Raw genomic sequence first — 27,265 nt, 5'->3', positions numbered from 1 at the left:
GGGTATGTAAGAAAAACAAGCCTGTCTCATTCATTCTAAGTAATATTCTGATGTTTTTACCGTTTTCATTTCTAACTATTGCAGAAGAGGTAGCTAATTAAATTGGATGGTTTTAAACAGACCTGTTTTAGACATCAAAACCCTTTTTTAAAGTTTCTGCAGTTTCAGCTTGTTTAAAAACAGGATTATTATTAATATTTTTTTTTTTTATAAATTACAAACTATTTTCTGATTGTGAATGTTTATGAGTCTGTATTTCCTAAAGAAAACTCTATATTTCTGTATAGCTTATTTATCCTATGCTTTCATGCACCTTGTCCTGTTTGGGTATTTCATACTGATCTAGTTTGTGACCTTTCTTTCCAACTTTTCGGCCTCCTTCCTTTGCATAGCAGTTTCATCTACACACTTGACTAAGACTTGGTATGCCTTTTCATTCTTTTTCCTCTCTCTGCTCTATTAAGAGTGGGCCCCGTTAAATTAATTAGTTTTCAAACATGTGTAAGCTTATGCTTTCAAACAAGTATGAGGCTAAGTAATCAAAATAGACTCTTGCTAAAATAGTGTATGCAAAGCAAATATATTTATCCACACACATGCTAACGCAGACCTTGGACAGGCTGACTCTCAGCTGCATAACAGCAGTCAGTGTTGATTTATGGAGTGTTGATACCAACGTACATCAGAACAATATCTGTGCATATAAAGTTAAAACTGCATTAATGGACTGGGGTTTAAGTTATAAAAGCTTAAAGCTTTATCCTAAAAAATTAGCATGTGAATAATTTTGCCCGAACTGTTCCAGAAGAATCATTGTAAGTCTTCACACAGCTGAAGTGTTTAGCAATTGATTATCAGACCTTGCCTTTGGTAGTTGAAAAGGTGCATTTTAGGATGTTTGAAATCAGTACTAAAAAAAAAAGTAACCACTATTCAAGTTTAACGTACTAACCTATGCTAAGTAGTCAGAGTGGACAGCATACATGTAGGTGAGGCAAAATGGATGCATGGAAAGGTGACTGAGCTTGCCAAATCTATATGATGAAACTAGAGGTAAAAGCTGGGGTTCTGGATGTCTAGTTTAAAAACCTAGCCTCTGCATTGTGCTATCATAAATTATGGCAGCAGTGGTAATTTAAAAAAATACATCATGATTTCTTAAGTAAACAGTGCCTCTTTTGTGAAGGTTATATATTGGAAATAGACTAACATTTACATAAATAAACAGAACCCGAGAGAACAGCATGGAGCTGTGACAGGGGAGGCTCAGGCTGGGTGTTAGGATAAGATTCTTCACCAAGAGGGTGGTCAGGCACTGGGACAGGCTCCCTGGGGCAGTGGTCACGGCACTGAGTCTGCCAGAGTTCAAGAATTGTTTGGACAACACTCTCAGATAAAGGGTCTGATTTTGTGGTGGTCCTGTGTGGAGCCAGGAGTTGGACTCGATGAACCTTGTGGGTGCCTCCCAACTTGGGATATTTTATGATTCTAAGTGACATTGCTTGGGACTGTTGGTTTTCCTCATTTTGAATGGATTTAATTCCAGAACAGAGTGCTGTCTCCCTGTTTAGGTAAAAAGAATTCCTCATAATTTACGTGAGCAAAAATGCATTGGGTGCCAAGAGTTCCTGAGCCTTTTGCAAGATTTTCTGCAAGATTCTTGTATGACTGCCTTCATGGAGCGCTTATCTATACCGGCATTGCGCACAATTTGAATAGTTTCAGCATGTCTCTTAGCCAAACAGTTTATCACCTTTCTTTTTTTTGAACAAACTCCATTCAATGAAAACTAGCTCATTATTTTTAGCTTGTTTCATTTATAAGCAGTTCATAATCTGCTCTTCAAAACTCGAAAAGCTGCTAGTGAATAATTGAACAATATCAAAACAAAATGGAAAACATACCACCATAAACACTGCCCTGGCATTGTGAGTACTTTTAGAAATGGCTTGTAATAATGAAAAATTATCTGTTTATCATAATGGAATTTCAGTAAGGCTGGGAGTTATGATTCATCAACATCACGGGGGGTCAGTTTGCATTCCTGCAATGTGTCCAGATTTTTAGAATTTTGTAGTTTAAAGTTATTAAGTTTCTGTTGATCTTAACAGCTGAACAAAGATTCAATTTAGCATTGAATTCAATTTTATGTTGCCTATATTTTTTATGGGCTGCTTTATTCATGTACAAAATGCATAGCTGAGCGATTCCATTTTTGTAATCATAATTGATGAATAGCTTGGGTTTTATTTATTTTCAGTAGCAGTGTAACCAACACTACTAGAGTATTTTTATTAGGTTACTAAATAAGCAAAGATGGGACTTACATCAGCAGATAATCCTGCGACAATTCTGCTTCACTACTCCCAGTCAAGCCTTAAGTGTTGGGAAATCAGTGCAAAAATATTTTTTATAACTTCTAAAATATTTAGCAACACTTTTCAGGCCCAGTAAAACATGTAAAGCCCTTGAGGTTTGATCTTGCAAGAATTTCCATGTGTACATAGCTATGCTTTCTGTAGACTCACTGCAGCCGTATATGTTTGGGCTTGAAGATCTTACTGAAATGTGGATTGATATGGATCATGTCATCTAAATGTGAAATGCCAATGGTAGAATGTTAAATATCAGGACAGCACACAACACAACACTTAAGGGCATGAAGTTGATCGGCTGTTCAATTAAAAGTTTAGGAGCAGCTATCTGATTTGGAACTTGGCCAAGGCATCATGACTAATAAGCCAGTTTGTGTGACAAAGTGCCAAAGGAACTCGTGTAGCCATGTGTGGTCAAAATTTCTCCTTTGTGTAAATTAAGCCGTTTCCAAACATAACACTGCCACACATAAAATCTCATGCCAACATTTGGCAAAGCACCTCTTCTGTTCAAGCATTTGTGTTGGAGAAAGCTGGCTATATACAGCATCACGGCAGAGTTTTGAAAGCATTTGTTCTGAATGCCCTCGGAAGCTGAATGCTGCTGCCCGTTCTGTGATTGTCATTTACCCTCTGCCCATTTACAGAACTGTCATGAAAATCAAGGGGAGGGACCGATACCGGGTCCATGATATACTGTGAAAACTTTAAAATGGCTTATTGTTGGTTGTTAAAATGATAGACGTTTTAGAACAGTAACTGTGGGATGAACTCAGCTCATGTTCTGCTTCCATCTGGCCTGCTACTGTTTCCTTGAGGACGATGGGAAACAGCACACGCTGTCCTGAGAGAGAAACACCTCTCCTTCACGTGGACAGAATAGCGTTGAGACTCTTTGCCATACCTGTGTAATCCCAAAACAGACACAGAGCCCCTAGAACTGCCTGGGACCTGACGTGTGCCCTGGGTGTGCTCCTGCAGCCCTCAGGCCTGGTGCTGGCAGCGCTTGCTGCTCTAAGTAGGGCTGCTGACGTAACTGAAGGTTGTGCTCAGAGGTGAGCGGCCAGCACCACTCATCTCAAGTTTTCTTTCTCATGTAATAGCTCCGCCGTAAAGGCTCAGGCTTCAGACATGTAAACCGAACAGGTTGGTAAATAGTACGGCGAAACCAAACGCTTATGATTGCTGTGATAGTGAAATAGCTCTGAAAGAGCTCCTGTGGTGCTGTGCTGCTCTGCATCCTGTTCCTGTTTGTGGTGCTGGCTCTGGGGAAAGCCACTTTGTTTTCCTCCTAGTAGTTTATGTGAAGGCATGCAGCACACAAGTATACCTGGCAATATAAAGGCTGTGGCTGAACCTGCAACATGCCTTCCTTTTACGTTTTATTCTGTCTTTGGGATTTTTGCTTAGGACCTCTCCAGTATTTTTGTGTTGTGAAGTTTTGTTTATAAAGCAGTAAGAGGGAAATCTAAACCTAGGTGTTTGGAATAAACCAAGACATTTTCTGGGATTCAGGAAAAAAAAAAAAAAAAAAAAAAGTACTGTAAGCTAAAAATTTATAAGAAATACACATATTATGGTCTGATGCAGTAAAGAACTTTAAGTGCCTTCACTTCAGGTGACTTCAGTGGTGCATAAATACAAAGTGTATTTCATGTACTCTGCAGAAATCATTGAGCTTAGAAATTCCCCCACTGAAGCTCATAATGCCTGATGCCTATTTGAAATAGGTAAATTCTCTGTTTGCGTAATTATGTTCATGACATTGTTAGAGTTGCTAATGTTCTCACCTTTCAGAAGATTTTGAAGAATTAGCTGAGCTACAGCAGGTTATTAATAAAACATTGGCTTTGTAAACATCTTTAAAAGTAATTAGATTGAGGAATCATTTCTGCAGATTTTACTTTTACTTCTGAAAACAGAGCATTGGCAATATGGGAAACCATGACTGGCATTCTAAACCAGATCCCCCATTTGATCCCTCTAAGTTCAGAAGAACTTCTGCCTTAAAAACGGTAGGATTAGGCATTACATGTTGGCACATTTTTCATTTGGATGCATGAATTAGATGCCTGGGTGCCCAGTTAGGGTCCGCCTCAAGACACCAATTTCACCTGAAAGCAGCGAAAGCTGCGAGTGCTCGGGGTCTTTGAAAACAGAGTCCAGGTAGTGACTCAGGTGCCTAGCTTAATCCACGCAGGTTTGAATAGTTTTATAGTTTACCTTATTTTAGATCGGCTGGTAATTTCAAATACTTTTCCCTTAAGTTAGTACAAAGAAGTCTTACAAAAAGTCCTGGGAGATGTTAAGAACAGACCTGTAATGCTTAGGATGTGCCTGTGCTTTTGTTAGCGTGTGGTTTGATGCTGTATGCGTGTGGTAGCTTCAGTAGTTTGTGTTCTAACGTGGCTTAATAAATGTTACCATGCATAATTTCATTGCGATATAATTAGCTCTTTATTGTCTTTGACTCACTTAAAGACTCTAATTAAGGATATAGTAAACATGAGAACCTTTCCTAATGCTTTAGGCTTCATTTAGGTGCCTGAAGACTGTTAATGCTTCCTGTCAGGGCAGAAATACATTAACAAGTTTGGCTGATGCACTCAGGTGGGTTTTCATTTTTAGCAGGCGAGCGTACTGAATACAAATAGTATTTAAATTCAGCAAACTTTTAAAGTGAATTTGGATAGCATTTAATTACATTTGAGCTAGATAAACAAACGTATTTTGAAAGAAAAAAAAATAAAGGACATCGGTCATAATATATTTGTATGTTTTAACCTGTTTTTCTATTGCAAATTGGATTTCAGCCTTTTAATGACTCAGAAAATTTACAATGTTGCCAGCACCCTCAATATTCCATTACATTGCCTTTTAAAAAGTGGTGTGTGCTTGTTGAAACCTTGCGATGTATTAGCCATAGCAAAGAACTTCTGCTTTCTTAAGGGTATAAATACACATTTGCCAATATCCAATTAATTAACATCAGTTACAGGACTGTTTTCTTTACCATAAAACACTGCATCCTTTAATCTTATCATAAATAGTAGCATGTAATAGTAGTATCTCCTTCCACTGATTCCATTTCTTGTTAAAACCTGTTTGCTCTCTCTGACAAGCAATATTATGACACAGTATTTATCATTGTTGAGATCAGATAACACAAACATGAAAGAGTAACTGGTATCATTCAGCTCTGGAAAGCAGAGACTGCTGAATCAGAGTCCTCACTTAACTCACGTATTTTGTACACAATCCTGTGTTTGGCATTGATTTCAGTTTAATTTCCCTGATGACCATTCAGCAGATTTTTAAATGCTCTGCAGAATCTCACCAAAGAGAAGTGGTCAGCTCACACTTGCTAGAACTGCAGTTTCCCTGTAAACAGCCTTAGTACTAACACACGCCACATGCCGGACTGGTGCCACTGTACGTGATAAAAGCATCTGATCACTCCTGGCAATGAGCACAAAGCCAGAGTGGGTCCCAAAGCAAAGAAACGCATTTGGGAGATCCGTGTAAACCTTTACTCCACTTTGGCATTCCCTCCTTCAAAATAGATTTGGCTTTCCAAGGAAGAGCCACGTGAAGGAGAGCGGGAGTCAAGGTTAAAGCCATCACGTCCAAGGCATGGGTATGTTTTTGTCAGGGAAAGGCATTTTCTGCTGTGGTGATGTGGTTCAGTAGGATCAGGAGGCAAGATTTCTACCTGAAACATTGAAGTCACTTGGACATGTGCTTGAAATTCATTCTACAAAGTCATTCCAGGGCTTAGCAAAATCAATTCTCATCCCATGTTGGGAGGGCAGAATAGAAATCCATCACCTTAAAGCACAACACATTGTGCAAATCAACGGCTTCAGTGTGACATGAAATCTTTGCAGATTTTGCAAAGCAAGTGCTATGTCTTTTCCCTTATTGTTTGTCCTTCACTTGACATACAGGAAGAGATGCATCAAGAAGATGGCAAGAGACATGTGTCACTTAAAGCATGCCATAACACTGTTTGCCCTGGAATGCTCCCTTGAATCTGTTTGAACAAGCAGGCACAATAAACGGATAAATACCCACCAAACTTCACCTAGTTACAAAGTTGACAGAGCCCCTTTTCTGTCCTCCCCCTTGCACAGAGCTAGCCCCTCCAGCCCCGGCTCGGAGTGCCCCGCTGGTGCTGCACCCCTTCACTTGTTGCACGGTGCCCAGGTGCCATCTCCCCTGCTCAGCCCGCGGAAACTTCCCGGGAGCCCGTTTCGGGGGAGCCCGTTCCGAGGGCTGCTGCTCTCCAGCCTGCTTGCAGCCTCTTACCTGCATGTGTCCCTGGTACATTCTGCTTCAGGTGCCCCTCAGGCCGACAGCTCGGGTGTCCGCTGCGATGGGGGCACTTCCCCCGGGGCGCGCTCGGCTGAAAGAAGAAGGGGAAGAAGAAAAAAAAAAAAAAAAAAAAAAAAAAAAAAAGCCTAACCCTGGATAGAGCTATTTTTGCCAAAGCTCCACTTTGTCCTGGAAGCTCCCTTCCCTCTTCTCCGTCACCCAGCGCTGCGGGCCGCCTCCTCCCCTCCTCTCTTCTCCTCTCCCTCCTGCCTCTCTGCCGGGCTCTCCCCGCTCCGCCGCCCTTTAACGCGGAGCCGCCCCGGAGCTGTCCCCGCGCCCGGTGCTGGGGGGAGGCGGCGCGGCCCGAGGCGGCGGCGGCTGCGGGGCCGCCGGGCGGGGAGCGCCGCGGGGCGGAGCGGGGCCGGGCCGGGAGGAGCCGAGCGGGGCCGGGTCGGGTCGGGAGGAGCCGGGAGGAGCCCAGCGCAGCCCAGCCTCGTCCCGCCGCCGCCGCCTCCCCCCCGGCCGCAGGGGGAGCGCCGCAAGTCGGGGCCGTGCGGAGCCCCCCCCCCCCCTCCGAGCATCGGGGCCGCCGGGAGGCTGGGGAAACGCGGCCCCGCCGGGGCCTGACGGCTTCCGCTGCAGCAATTAAAGAAATAAAATAAAAGAGCGTGGGGATGGTAAAAATGCAAATAAATAGGAGCGTGCTGGAGGCAGAGCACGGGGAAAGCCGGTGCACGGAGCCTCCCGAGTTTTGCTGCCTCGCCTGGCAGGAGGCTGCGCCCCGCTGCTGCGGCTGCAACCGGGCTAAAGGCTGCTGCCCGCCCGTGCCGCCGGGAAACTTCAGCAGCCCCGAGCCGGAGGGACGCAAGGGACGAATTTATGTTCCTATTAGCGCTGGAGGCTGCTGGTGTGCTGGGGCCAGGCCCTGCACCGAGCGCCACGTAGGGAAGGTAAAGGTGACCCCGTGTGCTCCACGCAGAACATCCGGATGCTCCTGTTCCAGCCTGACGATATTGCAAAATGCAAAGACAAAAAGAAGGCAGCTAAACCTATGTCAAGTGCATGGCAATGTTTTTCTGTGCTTACTGAAGATACCACCAGAATAGAAAGCAATTGGGTAATGGCCCGGGCATGCAAAATTCTCACCTTGTAATGGGCACAACAGGCCTGTGAAGTCCTGCAGGTGCCACCTGCGTTGTCTTGGATCCAGCCTTTCCCACCTCAAACCTTAAAATTCTGATCTGCTGAAGAGTTTGCTTCACTGTGAATTAATGTCCCGCCTAGTGTATCTATGTTCAGTAGTACAGGAAGCATCCCATGCCTCACATTTGCTATATTGCATAATTTCTTGGCTCTGAGCTCACAAGTTTTACTGTTAAACTACACAAAACTTTATGGGCTGACCAGAGCAATCCAACCTCAAGCGTGTTCCAGTACCAGAGCAATGCAAAATAGATTTCTCATCCCTGAACATTTGTATCATCACAGACCTCATTTTAGCTAACTGAATATGCCTTTTTGAAGTGTTCCTATTCAGTAAAAAGAGGGGGGCTGCAGAACATGAGTTGGTAAAGTTGTCAGTGATGGCACCACCAAAATCTAGCTGTTAACTTTTTTCTTTCACTTAAACTTGGGCATTTTATCTTTTAGGTAGTAAAAGTGACAGTTGTCTTCTTACATCCAATGAATATGCATCCAACTCACTGTGATTTTCAGAGCAGTCTAAGAGTTTAGCCACATATTGGTGACAAATAGAAATACAAAATGAACTATTTTTTTGCCTACATTCCTTAAGTTACTTTGAGAACCTCAGTTAAGAGCTGATGAGCTTAAAATACTTCTTTGGCATTGTCCATATATGTTAGGCATACTTTGCTGTGAAATACCACTGCATAATGCAGTTGACTGTACTTACATAGATGGAAAGATCAGATTTGAGTTATCATGGTTTTACTTGAAGTGTAAAGTGTAATTTTATGGAGAGAGATATGTGGCTACCTTTTTGCTCAATTTAGAAGAAAATTCATGTATAGATGAAAAATAGCCATTCCTATTTAAACTTAGAGCCTTGGTGTCTACTGTTTATTGGACAGAGATGTATTAGGCTAACAAATTTTCAGTAGTCTTGAACTTGCACTCTTGGTCTGGTTGCACTGTCCTTTCCTGGGCTAGTGTGCAAGTTTTCTGTGATTTTTTCTTTCTTTCCTTTCTTCCTTCCTTGTACAGAGCTTTTGTTTGTTTGTTTGATTGTTTGTTTTTGCTTTTGTTTTGTTGTCATTGTTTATTTTCTTTTTGTTGTTTGCTTGCTTTTTTTTTCATCAGGTGGAAGCTGGGGTAAATTTGTCAACGCCAGCATATAGTAATATATATTTACATATATATATTAATCTAAATATATAGATAATGATTTTAAATTTTCCTACATGTTAGAAGGTACTACGATTATACTGCAAGAATTGTTAATCCAGGAGTTATTATTCATGCTATGTTATTTCCAGATGAGAGATAAAGACTGTTAGAATTTGGCAAGACAAAAATGCTAGATGTTAAATTTTACAATAGAGTGTGTTTTGGAGTAGACATTTTTTCTTAATTCACCAGAAGCAGAGGCGTCAATTTCCCAGTTTGTTGATACAGTGGCATAATGATGCCACATTTCAGCAGGATCTGGCAGATCCAGGACAGCCAAGTGGATCCAGCTTTTACCTTTTGCCTTATCAGGGAGCTAAATCACTTGGCACTGGTCAGTAAGAGGAGCAGGCTGGCACAGCAGCAGGCAGTGCAGTGCAGAGACAGAGGGAGATGCATGCATAGATAGCTGGGTGGCAGCGGTTTCTTCTCGAGGAGCTGTTCTTTAAATATCTTCCAGTGCAAATCACACACATGCACACACTGTGCTGTGCTTCCCCAAGTGTAAACTCTGCTGCTGCTCCAGCTATTTACTAGAGGAAGCTTCAGCAAGCTTGTTTCTCTCTCCATCTAATCGGTGAATAATGTTTATTGCTGGGTTATAAATAAAATCTCAAAAATGTGCTCTGGGGGGTGGGGCAGAAAGTATTAGTTTGCAGTTCTGAAGCATTAATATAAAGGCATGCTATATACAGCTTTAAAAAAGGTGAGTGCCAGCATCCATGCTGTTTATGACTCTGCTCTACATGTGACTGCAAAGGTCTATTTTGTTATAGGGCCTGTTTAATCACACAGAGTCCACTTGCCTAAAATGGTTTAAAAACATTTCCTTGATTCTGTGAAAAGCATTTTTCTGTTGTGGTCCCTTTTATGGCAGTCTGTGTGCCTGCATTAGGACTTGAACCAGTGATGTCTGCGTGCTGTGAGCTCTCAGAGCTTTGCTGTTTGTTATGGCAAAAATGGGAAAAATCACGGTAAAAAATATGAAAGTCATAATGTTTGTTAAGAAAAAGAAGAGTCACCATATGGCTTAACAGATTTTAATTAATATTAAATTGCCAGGGAAAAATTTGCAAAAAGTCAAATAAAAATCATTTATTTTACAAATAAATGCTTCAAATTTGTTTCCAAATACTTTTATGGGGAAATTAGGGTAACCAAGAAGCTTAGAGATGGCAATGGGAGTGCAAGGACATTTTCAGAGATACGGAAGTGTACAAGGTGTTTCTGGAGGTCTGGTAGCTACCTAGTTACTGTCCAAAATTTGACAATTAACTCCCACTGGGAGGCCTGTTGATTTTCAACAGCAATGGGTATTTCATTCCTTTAGGCTTTACTAATATTTATGTCATCTTGGCAATATAAGAAATAGTTTTAAATCACTGGCTCTGAAACTGCCCAAGGAGAAGCATATAGCCTCAAAATTAATAACAGTTAGCATAGTATTCGGCATTAATAAAGTGTTTGGAATGGCAAAGTCTGTGTTTTCTATGCCAAGAAACCACATGGCAAGGGCAAGTCATGATTTTTGTTAGGGAAATCATTGAATGATAAACAGACCTGCACATTCCAAGTCAGAAAATCAGATATATACTCAATGTGAAACCTACTTCTGTGCACTTCCCTAATAGGGGTGCTTTTCTCAATGTGGGACACAGTTTGAAAGAGGATGAGTTTTCATAGCTGTAAGTTGTGTGCGATAAAAAGTGCTCAGTGGAAGAGTTTTAAATGGAAATTGAGGGCAGCGTTCAGTGGCATTGGAGGCAGCTATTGCCTGTGACGTGTTGTTTTCCTGCTGCCTCAGAAGCAAGAGAGCACTTTGGGGGACTCGGACCTCTGCGTGCACCGTGGGTTGTGTTCTTCATCACTCTGCTGTGCTTCCTGTGTCCCTCCAAATCTCTTTTGTTTCTCATGTATGACAACAGTTTGTGTTGCCAGCATCCAACGATAATGTGTTTGATCATAAAGATATAGATTTGCTGCTTTGCTCGACAGTCGATCAATGTTCTCGTGCATATATTTTATATAAAACATCAGTCTATTAGCTCATGCAACCATGGAGATAACTCCTTGGGTTAGTTTAGGCCTAATGTCTGTATTTTATTGAGAAAGAGATATTTACAAACATTAATACTTATAAATATTTTCATAAATAATATTTTCTGCTAACTGGAAATAGTTGGCCTAATTTCTGAAAACATGATTAAAAATTAACTACTGAAAATAACCTAGCTTATTCTTAGACGCAAGTGAGATGAAAAAAAAACATAAAATTAAGCTCAGTTGTTAATGCATTAAGTCTTAAATTTTATTAATTACATAGCATTAAGAATTTGTAATATTGCTAGTATGACTGAGTCTAATTACACTTTATATTTTGTTTTCTAATTGCAGTTGTAAGGTATGAACAGCACAACCACACATCAAGGAAAGTACTAATTAATTATATTTGTGTATGTGTAATTTACACATTGCTTTTATACGCTAACATGATTGATATGTGTTTAGGGAATGCCTGTGAAGGAGGTGTTTGACTGTTTATACACTGTAATGAATAATAAATTTCAGCAAAACACAATCCAAAATTAATTTTAAAAATCTAAAAGTTTTGTTAATGATGCATATAAAACATTTAATTAACAAGACTCAGTGTAAAAACCACAAGTCAGTAACAAACAAAGATTAAATTGTAGCTAGGCTGAGTGGAATACTAACAGGATAATTCTTTATGCTCTTGGGTTCACACCAGCTTTGTTCGCCTGTAACTCTGTCAGTAAATACCAGCCTAGAACTTGTCAGCAGAATGAAGAGAAATATGGCGTAAGTCCAGGTTATGACCAGCATAATTACTAACTCTGCAGTCCTATTTCAGTTGAATATCCTGTTGTTGTTACCCAAATTTATGTACAGCAAGCATGGGGTAAGTGCTGCACACTGCATCGTGCATACAGGCCGTGGCATACTGTGGGGCAAAGCCTACACCACTCATGCCTGATTAGGAGGGAAATTATGGAGAAACTTCCTCAGGGAAGGTGGGATCTCAGTGGGCTTTTCACATAGGACTGTGCTGAGTTCAGCAGTACCTATTTCTGAGAGATCTGGGAGGGATCTCGTTATCCATTAATGAGATACCCACACCAAATTGTAACAGGAGACAGGCTTCTGGTGGATGCGTCCAGCCTGCATCCTGTGTGGTTGTGTCACCTAACACCATAGTCACTGTTGTTTGTCCAGCCATATATTTGGTTTCCTAGCAGAGGAGATTTTGTTTGTTTGCAGAGAGGCTGATTTTGTTGTGTATATAACACTATTTCCCACACAGAAATGCCTTATGCATAAAGGATCTTCTGCCTATCTAGACAAAGATAGGAGGAGCCATTTCATGTGAGCCAAAAGGATGTGGAGAAGAGCTTATTCCCTTTTACTTTGTATCTGCTTTATACACAAAAAAAACCTTACTGCATCTTCAACTTTCTCTTTTCTAGACTAAGTAATCCCAGTTCTTTAAACTTTGTCATATAGGTCAGGCTTTCTATATTTTGATCATCTCTATTACTTTCCTTAGACTGGGTTACTTCAGTAATGTCCAAAACTTGACAAGTACTCTAGTCTTTATTGATGCTGAGTAGACCAGAAAAAAATCTTCAGATTTATTATGTTTGTACTGTATAGTATTGCAACACCATGATGCTACTGAAGGATGTTCAGTTTGTAATCTGCTGTTACTTTTGGTGTTATTCCTGAATCATTTACTCTCTCTCTTTTTTTTTTTTTTTTTTCCTCATTGATTAGTCCTACCCAACTGCAGAATTTTGCCTTTGTACTAATAGACCTGTAACCTATTTGCTCAAAATCATTTATCAAGCCTTTTATAAATTCTAATCACATCCTTGTCTGGCTCTCAGAAGCTTTTACAGCTACATGTTGCCTGCAAATTTAAGAAATATGTTTCCTATTCCTTTAGCCACATCGTTAATCAAAATACTGAATTATGTGCCATTCTATAGAATGCCACTTATGAAACCCCTTTAGGATGAAGTGAATTGTCAAAAATTGTTTTCTGGGTAGAGTTATGCAGCTATCTAACAGTGACTTTATCTATGCCATAGTTTCCCCAGCTGTTTATGACAATATCATAAAGCTCTGATTGGAAATATCCAGTCTTTTTTTTTTGCTTTCCTATAATGCCTGTTACCCTATTGCACAGGGAAAACAGTCTGGGCTGCTGGTTGCTCATCCCTTTATTATACTTATTTTTTTTGTGGTTTTGGTTTTCCCTATTTTAATTCTAAGCACTATGTTTGTCCCTGTTTAAAAGTTCTGTTTAATGCTTCTGAGTTTGCTTCACTCCATGCTCAAAGTATCTGAGGGTGAATTTGATCAGGCATAATTATTCTAAAAACAACTAGCTAACTTAAATACTTTGAAGCCTATGTTTTCCTGTCACTGCGGTTCGATTTGTTAAGACTTCTGATCACAGTTGAGCATTTTAGGTAATTTCAATCTAGTTTTATCAGATGCCAGGAACATTTTAACAGCATGTTAAACTCACTGGGGGTTCCAAAGTTGTTTTAGAAGCTTCAAAAAATTGCAGACATTTGCCTGCTCTGAGCTCCTGATGTCTGTGGCCAGATAGGTGCCAGTATCCAAGCTGGCTTTGGTTTTAAGCTAGCTCTGGTATGTCTGCACTATCTTGCAATCACATCAATGAGTCCAATGTAAACACATTAACTTACCTTGAAGATAGCAAAGATTGCTAACATAGAATACTTATTTAAAGAATTAATGAAAATCTGGTTTAAGTGGTTTAATATTGCTAAAAATGTTTATATAGCACTAGTATGTGAAATGTGCTAGACTTTAAATGACAGAGGTTGTGAGGTTTTTCTTCTGATCACGTCTTAAGAACAAAAACGTTTTTCGGATCTCAAAGTGAAAATTATTGCTCTTTAATTAGATTTTATCCATCGGTGATTACTGATAATACAGACGACACATATTCTTTTTTACTATATTAACTGCTTTGCTCTTTGTTGCACTTGACAAACCCTGAGAATTTACTGGATTCAGTGAAGCATCCACTTACGGAGAGACTCCGTGCAGTTACATAAGGGATTTCCTGGCAGGGAGAGGTTTAATGTTGCTGTATCAATTCTGGGTTGCCAGAATGAAAAACATACACAAATACTTTGAACTGCATATCCTCTTTGATACAAAAGAAAGAATATATCTGACTGGAAGGATTTTTGTTGAAGTATGAATATTCTTACCATTGGAGAGGTATCACAGTACTGAAGAGTTATAAAACTAAAATACTTAGCTCTGATGAATTATTTTTAAGCTGCTGATCTCAAAGGAGTACTGTTATCCATGTTTGGTCTAGGTAGAACTAGAGATTGGGAAATGACTTTGATTTCATCACTAACTCTATAGGTTGTTAAGCAGCTACTGTTCAAGTTAAGACATTTTATGATCAGTGGTTCCAATAACATTCATCAGGGAGTTTTCAAGGAACAAATTAAGAATGTCTGTGGACTGTTAATGTTGTTTTTCATTAATTGTTACAGCACTGGGGAAGCAAATACTGTGCCAGAATTTTAAATGGGATGGCTTAGTAATTACAGGCCTTTCAGCCTGGTGCCAATCCCTGGCAAAATAATGGAAGACTGATATGGGGCATTATTAGTAAAGTAATAATCAGGAATAATGTAATTTATGGCAGTTCTCATTGGTTTATGTAAAGTATATCTTGTCAGACTAACTCAATAGCTTTCTTATTATATATGAGGTTTGGTCGATGAATGTTGTAGTGCTGATGTAATGGACTTTCTTTGGGCATTTGTCATGGTACCATACAACCTTTGATTAAGAAATGACAATAATGCAAATTCAACTGGGCAACACATTAAAGGGACTTAAAATTGCTTGTCTGCTAGTCTTAATATGGAAAGTGGGAAACATTATCTAATGGGATCCCATAGGAATTGTTTGGCCATGCTCTGTTTCTCATTTGTTTTAATGACCCCAAAATATATATAAAAAAATCATTAATGGTAATAGATGGTATAAGGTTTGGGATTTTGGAAATAAACATAACTTACTGTGATCCATGAGTCAGATATGTTTCAGTAAAACTGAAATTAAACCCATGCATATGGATATGAACAAATAAAAAATCAGCTTATTTTTGCAGGGTAAACAACTCTTATCTTGAGAAACAATGCCAGAAAAGCGTTTGGGAGATCACGGTGTATATCATGGGTTGAATGTAAGATTTCATTGTCACAGAGTGGCTAAAGACCTAAAGATGCAAAATGAGAAACTTCATGAAGTTATGGTACTTCAGTGTCAGTAGTGATAGGATTACCTCTTGAATATCTGAGTATGTGTGAGGATGGAGATTCATTTTAAAAAAGGAATAAAGAGTTGGTGAGGCCTTAGGGGATGCAGCAACATTCCCAAGCTCTTGAATCTGTTTAGCTTAACTAAGTAAAGATGATTTGTCCCAGTCTGTATCTATATTGGGTGCAGAATGTGAAAGTAGAAGACTTTTCAATATAGCAGTTATAAAAAGATAAAATGGTGGAAAGTTGTAAATTAGGCAACGGTAGAGTCTATGTGCACATTCTTACAATGAAGGTAACTAACCGTAGATCTGTGATTGCTTTGGATTCTCTGTCTGGACTTTTAAAAAATCAAGATTCCCTGTTTTGTTTTGTTTTGTTTTCCTCACCCTGAAAAATGTGTGTCTATTTAGAGCTGGAATTGATTTAGTGTTCTTATGGTTGTGCTACATTAGACCAACCAACCGATCACCGTAACTCCTGTTTTTGTAATCTCTAAGCTGATTCACTGAGGGCTACATAATGCAACACTGGCAGAAGTTAGGATAGTAGCTGTTTTTACTGATTCCCAAGCTCTTCTGTTATCCCTGATACCACACAACTTCCTAGAAATTAAGAGAAAGTCTGAATTTTCTTAAGCCCATATTTCTTTAATATACATGTGTGTGAATCCTGCTTTCACACTCAGTGTGGGAGGTTAAAGGAAGCTTCTCTTCCCACCTGTGTGACTTGCCCAGAAGCAGTTACAAAGCTGTATTTTCTGTTGTGCAAGTGCAGCAGCACTGAACCCCTACATGTGGCAAACCTGAACATCAATCCTTTTCTTCTGGATGGTTGATGTCACTCTGGGAAGGCTCTTCTGGGAAGCCAGGGCTAATCTCGCATGTACATCCCTTATCAGATGGAGATTGTGCTTTCCTCAGTGCCCTTAGAACCATCAAACCTTTTTTCATTACAGCTTTTGGCCTTCCTGCGCTGCACTGGCTGCCAAAGTCATTACTTTTTTTTTCTGCTGAGTGCGAAATTCATGTTTCCAATGCTGAATTTACATAATGAGTTCTCGGTTGCAACCTGTAAGAATTTCTTTATTAATGGTGTTTCCTTTCCTTTCCTTTATTTATTTATTTATTTATTTTTATATTTATTTTTATCTGAAACAATCCAAAGATTCTCATCTGTGGGGGTTAGAAAGTACTTGTCACACAGATCAGGAATTGTCTGCTGATACGTACTAAGTATGTACCTCTGAAAAGGAAGCATATACAAGGAAAGATTTCTGGGACCTTACTATGTGGGATCCTGAGCACGCGTCTGTCTCTCCAGCTCAGTAAACCAAATCTTTATGTCCTTGCTCATGTGCCAGAATATGAGAGGTGCTCTTAAATTTTTCTGTCTAACTGGGCCAGGCCCTGAGTGATTCTGTGTCACTGTTTAAATCATTTGGTGTTCTTTGATACAGCATCATGTGCAGAGGCAGCACACTGATCTCTGTGCTTTGCAGCATTTCACAGGAAGAAAAGCAACCGAGCAGAGACGTATGTACACCACCTAGCTGATGAGAGGAGGGATCCCCGCTTGATTCCAGCACAGGCTGGTGGGGGAAGCTGTGATAGACACCTGTCAAGGGAAAAGTGTCAGGGTCGCGAGTTGTGTGAATATACCAGCTCCAGCTCATCTTTTCTCCTGCTGTCATAGAAATGGCTGCACATGATTAATAGCAAGGAAGTCATTTTTAAATAGAACACGCACTGTGAGACTTGGCATGTAAGGCTAGTCTACCATAAATAAATTCTGCTGAATCTTTCCTTTCAGCTTTTCTGTCATTCCCAAATTACCTGGGTTAACATGCGAAAGAGTGTTTGTAGCAGAGCTGTTCATTTTGAGCCCAAGCAGGGCAAAAATGCATTTTATCTTAACTTTTCTTCAGTTATTAAAAAAATACCTATCTTTAGATTTTAGGATGTCTTGATGCTAACAGAGACAAAAATGACTGAGATCCTTATATGTAGGCAGAATAAAAATCTCACTATAGATTATAAGGTTCTTTAAAGATTGCATGTCCTGAGATCTCGATTATCAACAGCAATCATATGTTTAATGAACTGAGATGGGAAAACAATGATCAATTGTATCTTATGCCTATGTGGGAAATGTCTCAGACTTGACACCTGTGAAACAAGTGATTGAAGTGCATGGTTGGGCACCAAAGTCTGTCTTTCAACAAACTGATTTTTTGGAAGTTGGCTTCTGGTTTGTCAGTGTCAGGTAAACCAAGTTTACTTTAGGGTTTCTCTCATCTCCAAGTGATAAGACTATAATGAAAAAAAAAAAAAAAGGTACTCTGACTTTGACTTTGTGTTGATTTAACTAACTCCGATCCCATTGCCAGAAACAGAATAGAAAACCACTGGGTTCAAAAGTGATTTTCAAGGTAAACACGGGTGATGCAACAGTACAAGTCCCACAGAAAGCTGTGGGATTTGTGCTCAGAGATCTCTTGGTGCTTTTGCAAATCTCATCTGGAAAATGCAAAAGACTGCCTTTTTTTTTTTTTCCCCTTTTTTTTTTTTTTTTCCAGACAACTATATAAAAGTTATTCTGTGCAGCTGTGAAACTGAATAAAGCACAAAAATAAAGCTCTAAAGTTGAATACTTCAAAAGATCTTATTCCAAACATTGCCACATTACAAATTTTAATTATTCCCTTTCTGTTCACTTTTAAGGTGAATTGTTGATTCCCTGTAGTGATGTCTTTGCATCATTTTCAGAAAGAAGCACGTCCTCACTTTGTCAGGAAATATTATTTGGTCATGTAAACCCAGGAACTACTCCAGAAACTTAGATCTTCTTATCTTGGTGTAGCACTGGTTCTGTTTAAAATTGTCACTAACTCAGTCTCTCCCTGTCTCTTTTCCCCGATGTAAATTGGGGCGGAGGTGTGTGCATGCCATTAACTGCCCATGTCTCAGGGCCGGTGGCAGCTGATAAAGGCTGTTACCGACAGTTCATCCTAATGGGGATTTCAGATTCAGAAAGTAGCAAGAGGAGATGTGATTAGAAAAAAAGTAATGAATAACAGGCACATATAAAAACAGCGAGTGTTATAAATACAAACATATCATTGTGCCACGCTTACTTTCATCATGATAGACAACCTTTCACTGCCACAATACATACACAGCAATAAAAGCCGCAAACTCCTGGAGCGGATCCTCAGCAGGGATAAATTCTCAAAGCTCCATGACAACAGAGTTGTGATAATTTATACCTGCCAAAGGCCTGCTCCTTATTAAACAACTCCACTTCATTCGAGGTGGAATTCATCCCTTTGCAGAGGGGTATTTACCATTTCTGTTACAAACCAAATAAGTAAATCCTATGTGAAGGCTTGGAAGGCAAATAGGTCTTGTGCTTCACCTGCTGTGTTGTGGCAATGTTAAGATGAACGATTTGGCCTCCAAAGAATCACTAACAGGAAAGGCTTTGCTAACTAACGTGAAAGACGGCTGGTATCCCTTGAGGTGCTATAATTAAGACACAGCAGATGTTGAAACTTTTCTCCAGAAAGTACCAGTGATTAAGATATAAGCTGCAGTAGACATATGCACGTGCTTGGGTATGAGGGTGAATGTGGGTAGCATGTGAAGTCCCTGTTTCCTGAGGCACATGCTGATGCAGTGCGTACTGAGAGATATGGTTAGATGAGTTCATGGCAAAATAACTTGGAAACTGTCTGGCTGATGAAGAACAGAAGCATTGCTGCTGTTTGGTGGCTGGAGGGCATGTAAAGAATTTGTGCCGTGGCTAAAACAAAACAACAACAAAAAAACTCCTACTTGGTAAGTCCTGGTTGGAGAACAACTCAATTCTCCTTTATTCAGTTTATTTTTATCATGCTGTACTCTGTAACCAGACCCATAGATGGAGACACTATAGAGACAAATTTGGTCCTGTCTCTCTCACTCTCTACACTATTTTCCTTCTCTGATGTATGGAATGATTTCCAACAATCTGTATTATTGCTCGTCTGCCCTTTCTGTTTGCTAGGGAAGCCTTGCTTGGTGCCTATCTGCTCCCTGTGACACTCAGGGTGTCTCATTCCAGTGTGCTGTAAATCCTTCCACCAGTTGATTCTGGGATGCTGATGTTCCAGCCCAGGTTCTTCTTCATAAATCAAAGCCAGCAAATTGCTGCTCAAGGACTGTTCATGCAAATGGTGGTTCAAAAACTGAGTCAAACTAGATTTAGAAAATGCACTTAGACTTTATAACATTGAAGACTTTGCTCCGGGGATGGATAAAGAGACCTTAATGTGTTCAATTAAAACTTCACGATTCTTTTCGTGATAACAGATTGTGCTATCACCCTGCAAAATCTGTGAAGTGAGCTAACAGTAATCAAAATATCTCCTCTACCTCATCTCTCTCTTTTCACATTACTGGCATGTTGGTTCTGCTGTCTTATCTAAATTCCAATTTAAATAATTGCATTCTGCCCACCTTAATTCTAGCTCCTTCCCATGCACTCAGCACTCCCGTTGGCTCCCCTCCTTATCCTTTATTGTTGCTCCAACCTGTTGAGCAGTTGCTGTGAGCCGTCAAGCTATGAAGCTCTAGTCGTGATTCCTGTGTGTAATCTACATGTTAATTTTCACAGCACTTCCTTAGGACAAAAAGAAACGTATGCGTTATTCCTTCCCAGTAGGGCTGTATAATTTCAGATGTAAATATGAAGAACTAAGGCCAGCTAAACCAGTGCTTTGGGGAGTAATATTGGCACCATACATTCTGTATGCTTTTCTACATGTTTCGGTTGTGGTAAATAAATAAAAAATAATAATAAAAATGTGTTCAGACATCAAAAAAAAAAAAAAAAAAAAAAATTTAAAAGATAGCTGCAGACCTGCAGTCCCTGGAAAGGGACCCCTGTAGTGTGAGCTACAATTCTGTAAAGATCTCACTCTCACAGCTAATTAGTACAGTGAAAATGCTTTCCATTTCTGTAACAATTTTTTTTTTTTTTTTCTAAACACTGCAAAACATTTTATAAGAGATAATGAATTTAGACTGCAAATATGATGATATGGGTTGTGGTCATCATCACCACTTGACAGAGGAACTCACTGAATCTCAGAGCAAAGTTAAATGTGTTGGAGAACTCTGAAGTACCGATGACTCCAAGTTTGAAGTCTTGTCTCCGAAATATAAGATCATTTGTCATTTCTGTAGAACAGTGCTCAAATATGATTTGCAGTTTCCAGAGGGATTCAGAAAAGTGTTTATATGAGCACAGAAATATATAAACACCCTAGGCATGGCTGAAGCCTAGTTTCTTTAGGTCAGGGAAGTGAGTAATCACTTCCTGCAATCAGTAATTACAGCCAATTCTCAGTTGGCTGTCCTGGAGGAACTGAGCTGTTGTTAGAAATAAGAGGATTAGCTGTTTCCTGGTTACTGTAAACACATGAGCAGAGGTAGGTTGAGTCTAGATTGTTACCTCCCGAGGCCTTTTTTTGTTCATTTGCTGTACTTAGATTAGCATAATGGTTTCTGATCTATAACTATGTCTCCCAAGCTAGAGAGGGAAATGTTCCTGGTCTTGTCATGCCCATAAATACAAAGCCTGGCAGGAGAAATGCACCTTACCTTAAACCAAAGTTATGTTTCTTGGTTCAATTAGGAACTTAATAGAGGCTTAACAGAGCTGAGTGCAGCTCTACTAAGCTACACTCTTATCTATGTCTGCTATGAAGAGACCACGAGGATAGGGACTGCTTATTTTAGAAAGAAGATGAATTCTTCTTTAGAAAGAAAAAAGGACGCAATTGCAGGATATCTAGCAATAAATAGTTTATAGAGAGAAATTGGTAATTTTCCTTCTTCTTCATCCCAGTAACACTTGCATGTTTTATAAACTCTCCCTCTTTCTGCCTTTCTGAAGATAATCTTTGTAGCTTTCATCTGTATCGTCAGGTTCAGAATGCTTCAGGAAGCCCAATATGTGCCAAACTGGCTTGTTTGTAGCTTGTATTTAGCTTGAAATTTAACTTCTCCTTCAGACCTGAAGAAAGGCTCACATACCTGAACGCTTGTCTCCTTTTTCCAGCTGTTCTGCTTGGTCTGTTAAAAAGCTAGCTGTGCTTATCATCTTAGATGATCATGGCTAATAGCAGTACTTAACAAAATCCACTTGTTTGGCTTTTTCAATGTTGAAAATTTTGAGCCTGTTTTCTGAACTATGAAAATGGTTTCATATTGTATTTTCTCAGCAGTGTAACATCTCTGAGAAGTTACAAAACTCAGGCTTATTGAAAGCCTGAAATGCTTACCCAAATGACAAGAACGTTCAGAAGTCTGGTAGTGGTTGAACTTCTGTTGTCACAGGATGAACTGTTTGTTAACCAGTGTAAAAAGAATGATGAGAAATCAAAGTTAAATTCCACATCTTTATGACTTTTCCAGCCATTTCATTGGCACGCCAGAGAATAGCAAAAGAGGTAGTTGGCTGGCATTTAATGACATGTATTCGGCACCAAGATGTGGATTGAACAAACTAGTTGCATTTACAGATCTGTAAGTTATATTTTGAGACCTATAGCCAGCTGTCCAGTGTGTAGTGGTGAATGTGACCTTACAAGAGCAGAAGAAATTAGACACTATGCTCTGCAATATAGCTTTATGTCATGATCACTTCTCAAGTTCTTTATCTATCTGGGTTTCTATGAACTGTAAGATCAGATCAACGTCAAAACACGAGCACATCACAGATGTGTAGCAGATCATGATGTAAACATCAGCTCCACTGTGCGGAAGTAATGGAATGGAAGTAATGGGAAGGCAACAGATTAGGGGGTAAAGGTAATGAATGAGACCTCAGTGCTGTCTTAGGTTTATTTGGTCAGCAGCGGGCTGGGATAGGCAGTTAACATTTCTACTGGTTGTTCAGTGATGTAACAGTCAAGAGGGTTTTAAAGCAGAAGATTGCACCTCATTTTGATCATAAATCACAAGATTTTCTGGGAAGGGACCTGGAACGTTTGCTGTTTTGTGAAGAATGAGGAACACATGGCACCTTGTAAATAATAAATGATAAAAATAAAGCATGAGGAACCCTGCTGTAAAAAGAGAGCAAGGAAAGCATTAAGAAGTATCAACAGCAGGACAAGGATTACCTAACAAGAGCTGTAATTCATTATTCAGCATTCAGTTTTTCAGTTTTAACTGCTAAAGGAAGGACTGTTACAAAATTAGTTTTTATAAAATGTAAAAATATGGTAAGAACTCTTAGGATCTGGCAAGAGCTAGAAACACTTAGAAAAAAAAATAAAAGGAATGAAAACTGAAAAAGCAAAGTACTGTTTGAAGAAAACAAGGAAGTTAAAAGTCCTGTCTACTTATCATCTGTCAGTAAAATTTATGAATTTCTGAGGGATGTGAAGGTATTTGTGCTCTGTGGTGATCGTGTGCATAACAGTGTCACTGTCACAAAACTTTTCTCTTTCTACTCTTGCCTTAACGAGAGGCATTTCACTGATTCAATGCATTCAGTAAGCATTTTTCCACAGAATAAGACATCATCTTGAGCTCTTGTTAGTGAAAATTTCTGTCAAGATTTTAGGGTTTGGTGATCCTAAGGTGGTGTGGAGATGAGAAGTTGTATGTTTAGTTCATATGTTTTTGATAAATCTTATTTGTAATTATGCTTTCTATTATTTTACAAACTAGGAAATGGTCTTTATAAAATACTCTCTGACAGGTCAGTCTGTGTCAGAGTGGAATCATGAGACATTTGTAGAGGTTAAAGACATATTCAAAATGAAAGCATACAGTTCTGAAATTTAAATTGAAAAATAAAACCATTATTATATTTGGGGGATTTTCTCTCTCTCTCTCTCTCTCTCTTTTTTTTTTTTTTTCCTCCACAAGGACCAAAGTCCCCATGAAACTGGCATTTCTTATTACAACTTCAAAATGAAATTCAGGGGCTTCTATTTTGACATTTTCAGATTTTTCCTGTAAATATTTCATATAATGTAAGGACAAGCCTGATTCTGCCAGGGCATACCAAACTTTGAGTAGTCACAATAACCCCTTGGTTCTTATTATGCTACAGTGTTATACTGTAAATAATAAATATTTTCCAGATCAGACTATAGTAGTGTCATGAGAAAAACAAGATATTTGGATAATGTCTTCACTATAGTAAATCCAGCTTATTCTTCCAAGCCCTCCCCTGAGCTCCAGCCTATGAACGGTCCCAGGAGGCACGGAGCTGCTGAGACACAGCTGTGGTAGGCTTTCTTGTGTCACTCCTGTGTCTCCACTGCTTATTTTTCTGCATTTTAGAAAAATAACAGACCGGCTCTTAATGGTATGAATTTGGCTGCCTACTCCATCAGTAACATCTAATCTATCTGTCTTAGTTATCTCAAACGATCTCCACATGCATCCTTTTATTTACCCTTTTCTGCAAGAGAAAGGAACTTTTAGCAGTGCACATTTTATTATTCTGCTACATCCAGCTGGCACTTCGTATATTTGTCTTCAAAGGCTGGTGACACGTGTTCCATGGAGAGCAGGATGTCACCTCTGGATGTATATCTATCTATATATATATGCACAGAAAAAGAGGAAAGAAAGGGTAAAGAAAAGAAGACAAAGAGAGTGATTGACACTGGAAACAATTACTTAGTGTGTGTGTGTGACAAACTTTAGCACATTATTTTTAGGCAAATCTACCCTCTAAGTCCTGATGTGGCTATGTCAGCAGCATTTCCCAGAACTGTCTGGTACTTCCAAAGTATTCCACCCTGCAGATACCCCATAGCATCTGACAGTTTTGGAAGCCTGTGGAGTGATGCTCTTTATTCCTGTAGAAGTCCCCCGTTCAAGTTTTAGAAAATAGCTGGAAGAATGTTGCAAACAAATCCACTGTATTATTTTTCTTCATACAAGACCATACTAATGATAAAGAACTGCTTTGTTCCATTCAAAATACTTGGTTTTACTCATAATGATAGGCAATTGCAATGATCCAGCAATAATTTTCAGCACTGTAAAGTTTTTGCAACAATTAGCAGGAGTCTGCAGAACTCTTCGCTGAGGATTAGAGTGAGAAAGAGCAGAGCTGGCTAATGGAGCAAAGCGTGCAAAGTAATAAGGAGGTCATCTACCTATAGAGGAATAGACAGCGGTGTTCCACATTCCTTTAGCAGAGCAGCATTTTAGAGAGGAGCCAGGTAGTTTTCCATCAGCTCGTCTTCAATATTTCAGGACAAAATTTATCCTTTGGTTCTTACTGTCCTTGAAATGTTTGACGATGGGACAACCAGAGATTTCACTGTCTCCCACCTGAAGTAGGGAACTCTCAGCTCCTTGAATGTGCAAGAGCCTTGGCAGCTGCTGCCATCTGACAGGAGGGTGCTTGAGTACACTTTTCTGGAGTATAAGATGGCAACTGGTAGAGATGAGCAGTGCTGTAGGGTGAGACAGGGCTGTAACGTGATGTGATTGATTTGCAGACCAGTCCTTACCTCCTTATTTTATTTATTTATTTATTTATTAACTGTGTAACACAGAGTCAGGCTACTGATCTTCTCAGTATTGGGAAAGCTGTCAGGAGAAACCCTAAGAGCTTCAATATAAGGTAGCCTCAGACTGCACGAGGGTTGCAGAGAGATGTCTGCATGTGCTGGTGAACTATTTCGTAATTAGAAAAAGCACTCTGGCAGCCATTTCAGTCATAGACGGGCTTGCTGTTTGTGCCTTACAGCCCCAGAGCTGTTACCCAAAATAACGATATGTGTGTTCCAGGCAGAAAGTACAACTGAGTTTGGTGGGGAGGTGCGGAGCTGTCTTGCTCCTCTGCTTCTCCGTTTCTGTTCTGCAAGGAGGATGAGTCCCGGTAGGTGAACAGCTCAGAGGCCAAGTCCTCAGCTTGCCATGGTAGGGCGATAATAGGCCTGCTAAGGAAGTGAGTAATAAAAATTAGAAAAAAAAAAAAAAGAAAAAAAAAAAAAGAAAAAAAAAAAAAGCAGATTAATTAAAATTGATACATGACTTTGGTACAGTTCAAGTTGAAAGACCAAAAACTAATTATGTGGGAGCTTACAAAGGTTCTTATATTTCTTATCTTACATCTTTCGTACAGCAAAGGGACATAGAAATCAGATATGAAGTAGATGCTAAATTAATGAAGATTAAAGACAATCATTTTCAGTTGATCTGGTTTTGCATCACATAGAACAGCAAATCTTTCTTTTGGGGTTTCTCCTGAAGCCAGGCAGGGGACCGGAAATCAGATGTGTCTCCAAGGTTTCTGAGATCTCAAACCTTGAAAGTTTCTTTTACATTCCTCTGAGAAGTGTAAATATGTAGAAGTGCTTTCTAAAAGCAAGTACCAGAAAGTGTTTGTGCACATAGGGTAGAACAGGTTTAGTTAAAGAATTAAAAAGTTAAGACAGTTGTTCAGACTTAGACTGAAAACTTAGACTAAAGTTTCAGAATGCAACTCATGGAAAGATCCTGCTCTGTGATGTGATAATTGCAAAAACAAACCCAAGTGCTAGACTATTATTTCAAGCAAGTAGAAATAAGTATTCATCTTAAGTAAGAAATGATTCAGTACCCAAACTCGAGAGTTCCATAAACATGAGGAGCTGCAAGGCAATTTTGAACAATAAGAGAGCTCAACCATGAAAGCCAGCAAAAAGTGACGAACCAGAGTGAAAAAGCAGGATCAGGTAAAGAAACACGAGAGCACAGCTGAAATGTGATCATAAGTAAATACTGGTAAAAGTATAATGATGCTAAACTAAACAGAATCTGGGCAGAGACTACGTCTGGATCACATCAGTATGAAAATTCTAGTAGGTTTCATAGCCCTTTGCTCTCTGAAGAATATGACTAAAGCATTAATGAAGGTGCTAAATACTCAGGCTCCTATGTACAAGTCTATTTTCTAACCTGCCTCAGTGTTTACTTTTTCCTGTAGAAGCATACAAATTTAAACCAGCTCATGTCATGAGCAAGGCACTTAAGCAAGTGCAAATATAATTGTTTTCAATATTTATCCAGTACTGTGACTCTGAAAATGCTGTCCTAGATGCTTCAGCAAAGGGACTGATTAATGTTGCAGGGAGTAGTTATGGAATAACTTTGTCAAGGCGAGTCCCCCCATAATCAGCTCTGTTAGAGATAGGTGGATGCCCTGAGATTTATGGGTTTATAGAATTAGCTTTTTGAGCCAGGAGGCATGAGAAGTCTGACATCCTGCTTAACACAAGCTAGAGAACTTCCTTTAATAATTCCTGCAAGAAGTCTACAACTGTTTAAATACAAACAGATGTGATTAAAGCCAGAGGGTTGTTATTTGAAAATGACAGGAAGAAGCCAACTGCAGTTTTTGATTTACAGGATTACTGTGAGCCACCAGTCTGATGCAGTCATGAAACAAAGTAAATAACAACCCGAGATGTATGTCAGACAAGAAATTTCCAGTAGAACTATAAGAGAAATTTTCATTGTCATTTTATAAGGCATTAGTGAGATTTAATTTTGAAAATTGTGACTAATTCTCATCACTCAGAATAAATAAAAAAAAAAAATAAAGACTTCAAGACAACAGGGATCTTTGTTTTTAAGGGGAGGCCAAAGGAATAAAGCTTGCAAAAAGAAGACAAATCTAACTGTTGCTGTGGTTATAACAAGCTGCCCTGAATTTCTGTTCATTTCGATGTTGCAGTATTAAAGCAATGTGCAAGGTTACTGCCCTGTACTAAACTCAGTGGCATTGCCAGCCAAGCCATAAAACTTGGCTCGTTCA

At 39.5% G+C, this 27,265-nt stretch overlaps 1 protein-coding gene and 1 long non-coding RNA gene across 4 annotated transcripts in view; one reads left to right on the top strand and one right to left on the bottom strand.

The window, feature by feature from the left end:
* PEX5L (peroxisomal biogenesis factor 5 like) overlaps window positions 1-7,033 on the bottom strand; it is a 107,286-nt gene extending 100,253 nt beyond the window's left edge. The window contains exon 1 of one of the 3 annotated variants that reach the window (XM_084528783.1): window positions 6,684-7,033. In XM_084528783.1, the coding sequence (XP_084384909.1) occupies window positions 6,684-6,704 (21 nt within the window). In that variant the 5' untranslated portion in view covers window positions 6,705-7,033. The remainder of the gene's footprint in view (window positions 1-6,683) is intronic. The other 2 variants (XM_084528782.1, XM_084528784.1) reach the window with 2 other exon arrangements.
* Window positions 1-27,265, top strand: part of LOC311441112 — a 163,318-nt gene that overhangs the window by 65,000 nt on the left and 71,053 nt on the right. The gene's annotated exons all lie outside the window — the stretch shown is intronic.

Source organism: Aythya ferina, assembly GCF_964211825.1.
Source record: "Aythya ferina genome assembly, chromosome: 9".
NCBI lineage: Eukaryota > Metazoa > Chordata > Aves > Anseriformes > Anatidae > Aythya > Aythya ferina.
This window is presented reverse-complemented; position numbering and strand designations above follow the sequence as displayed.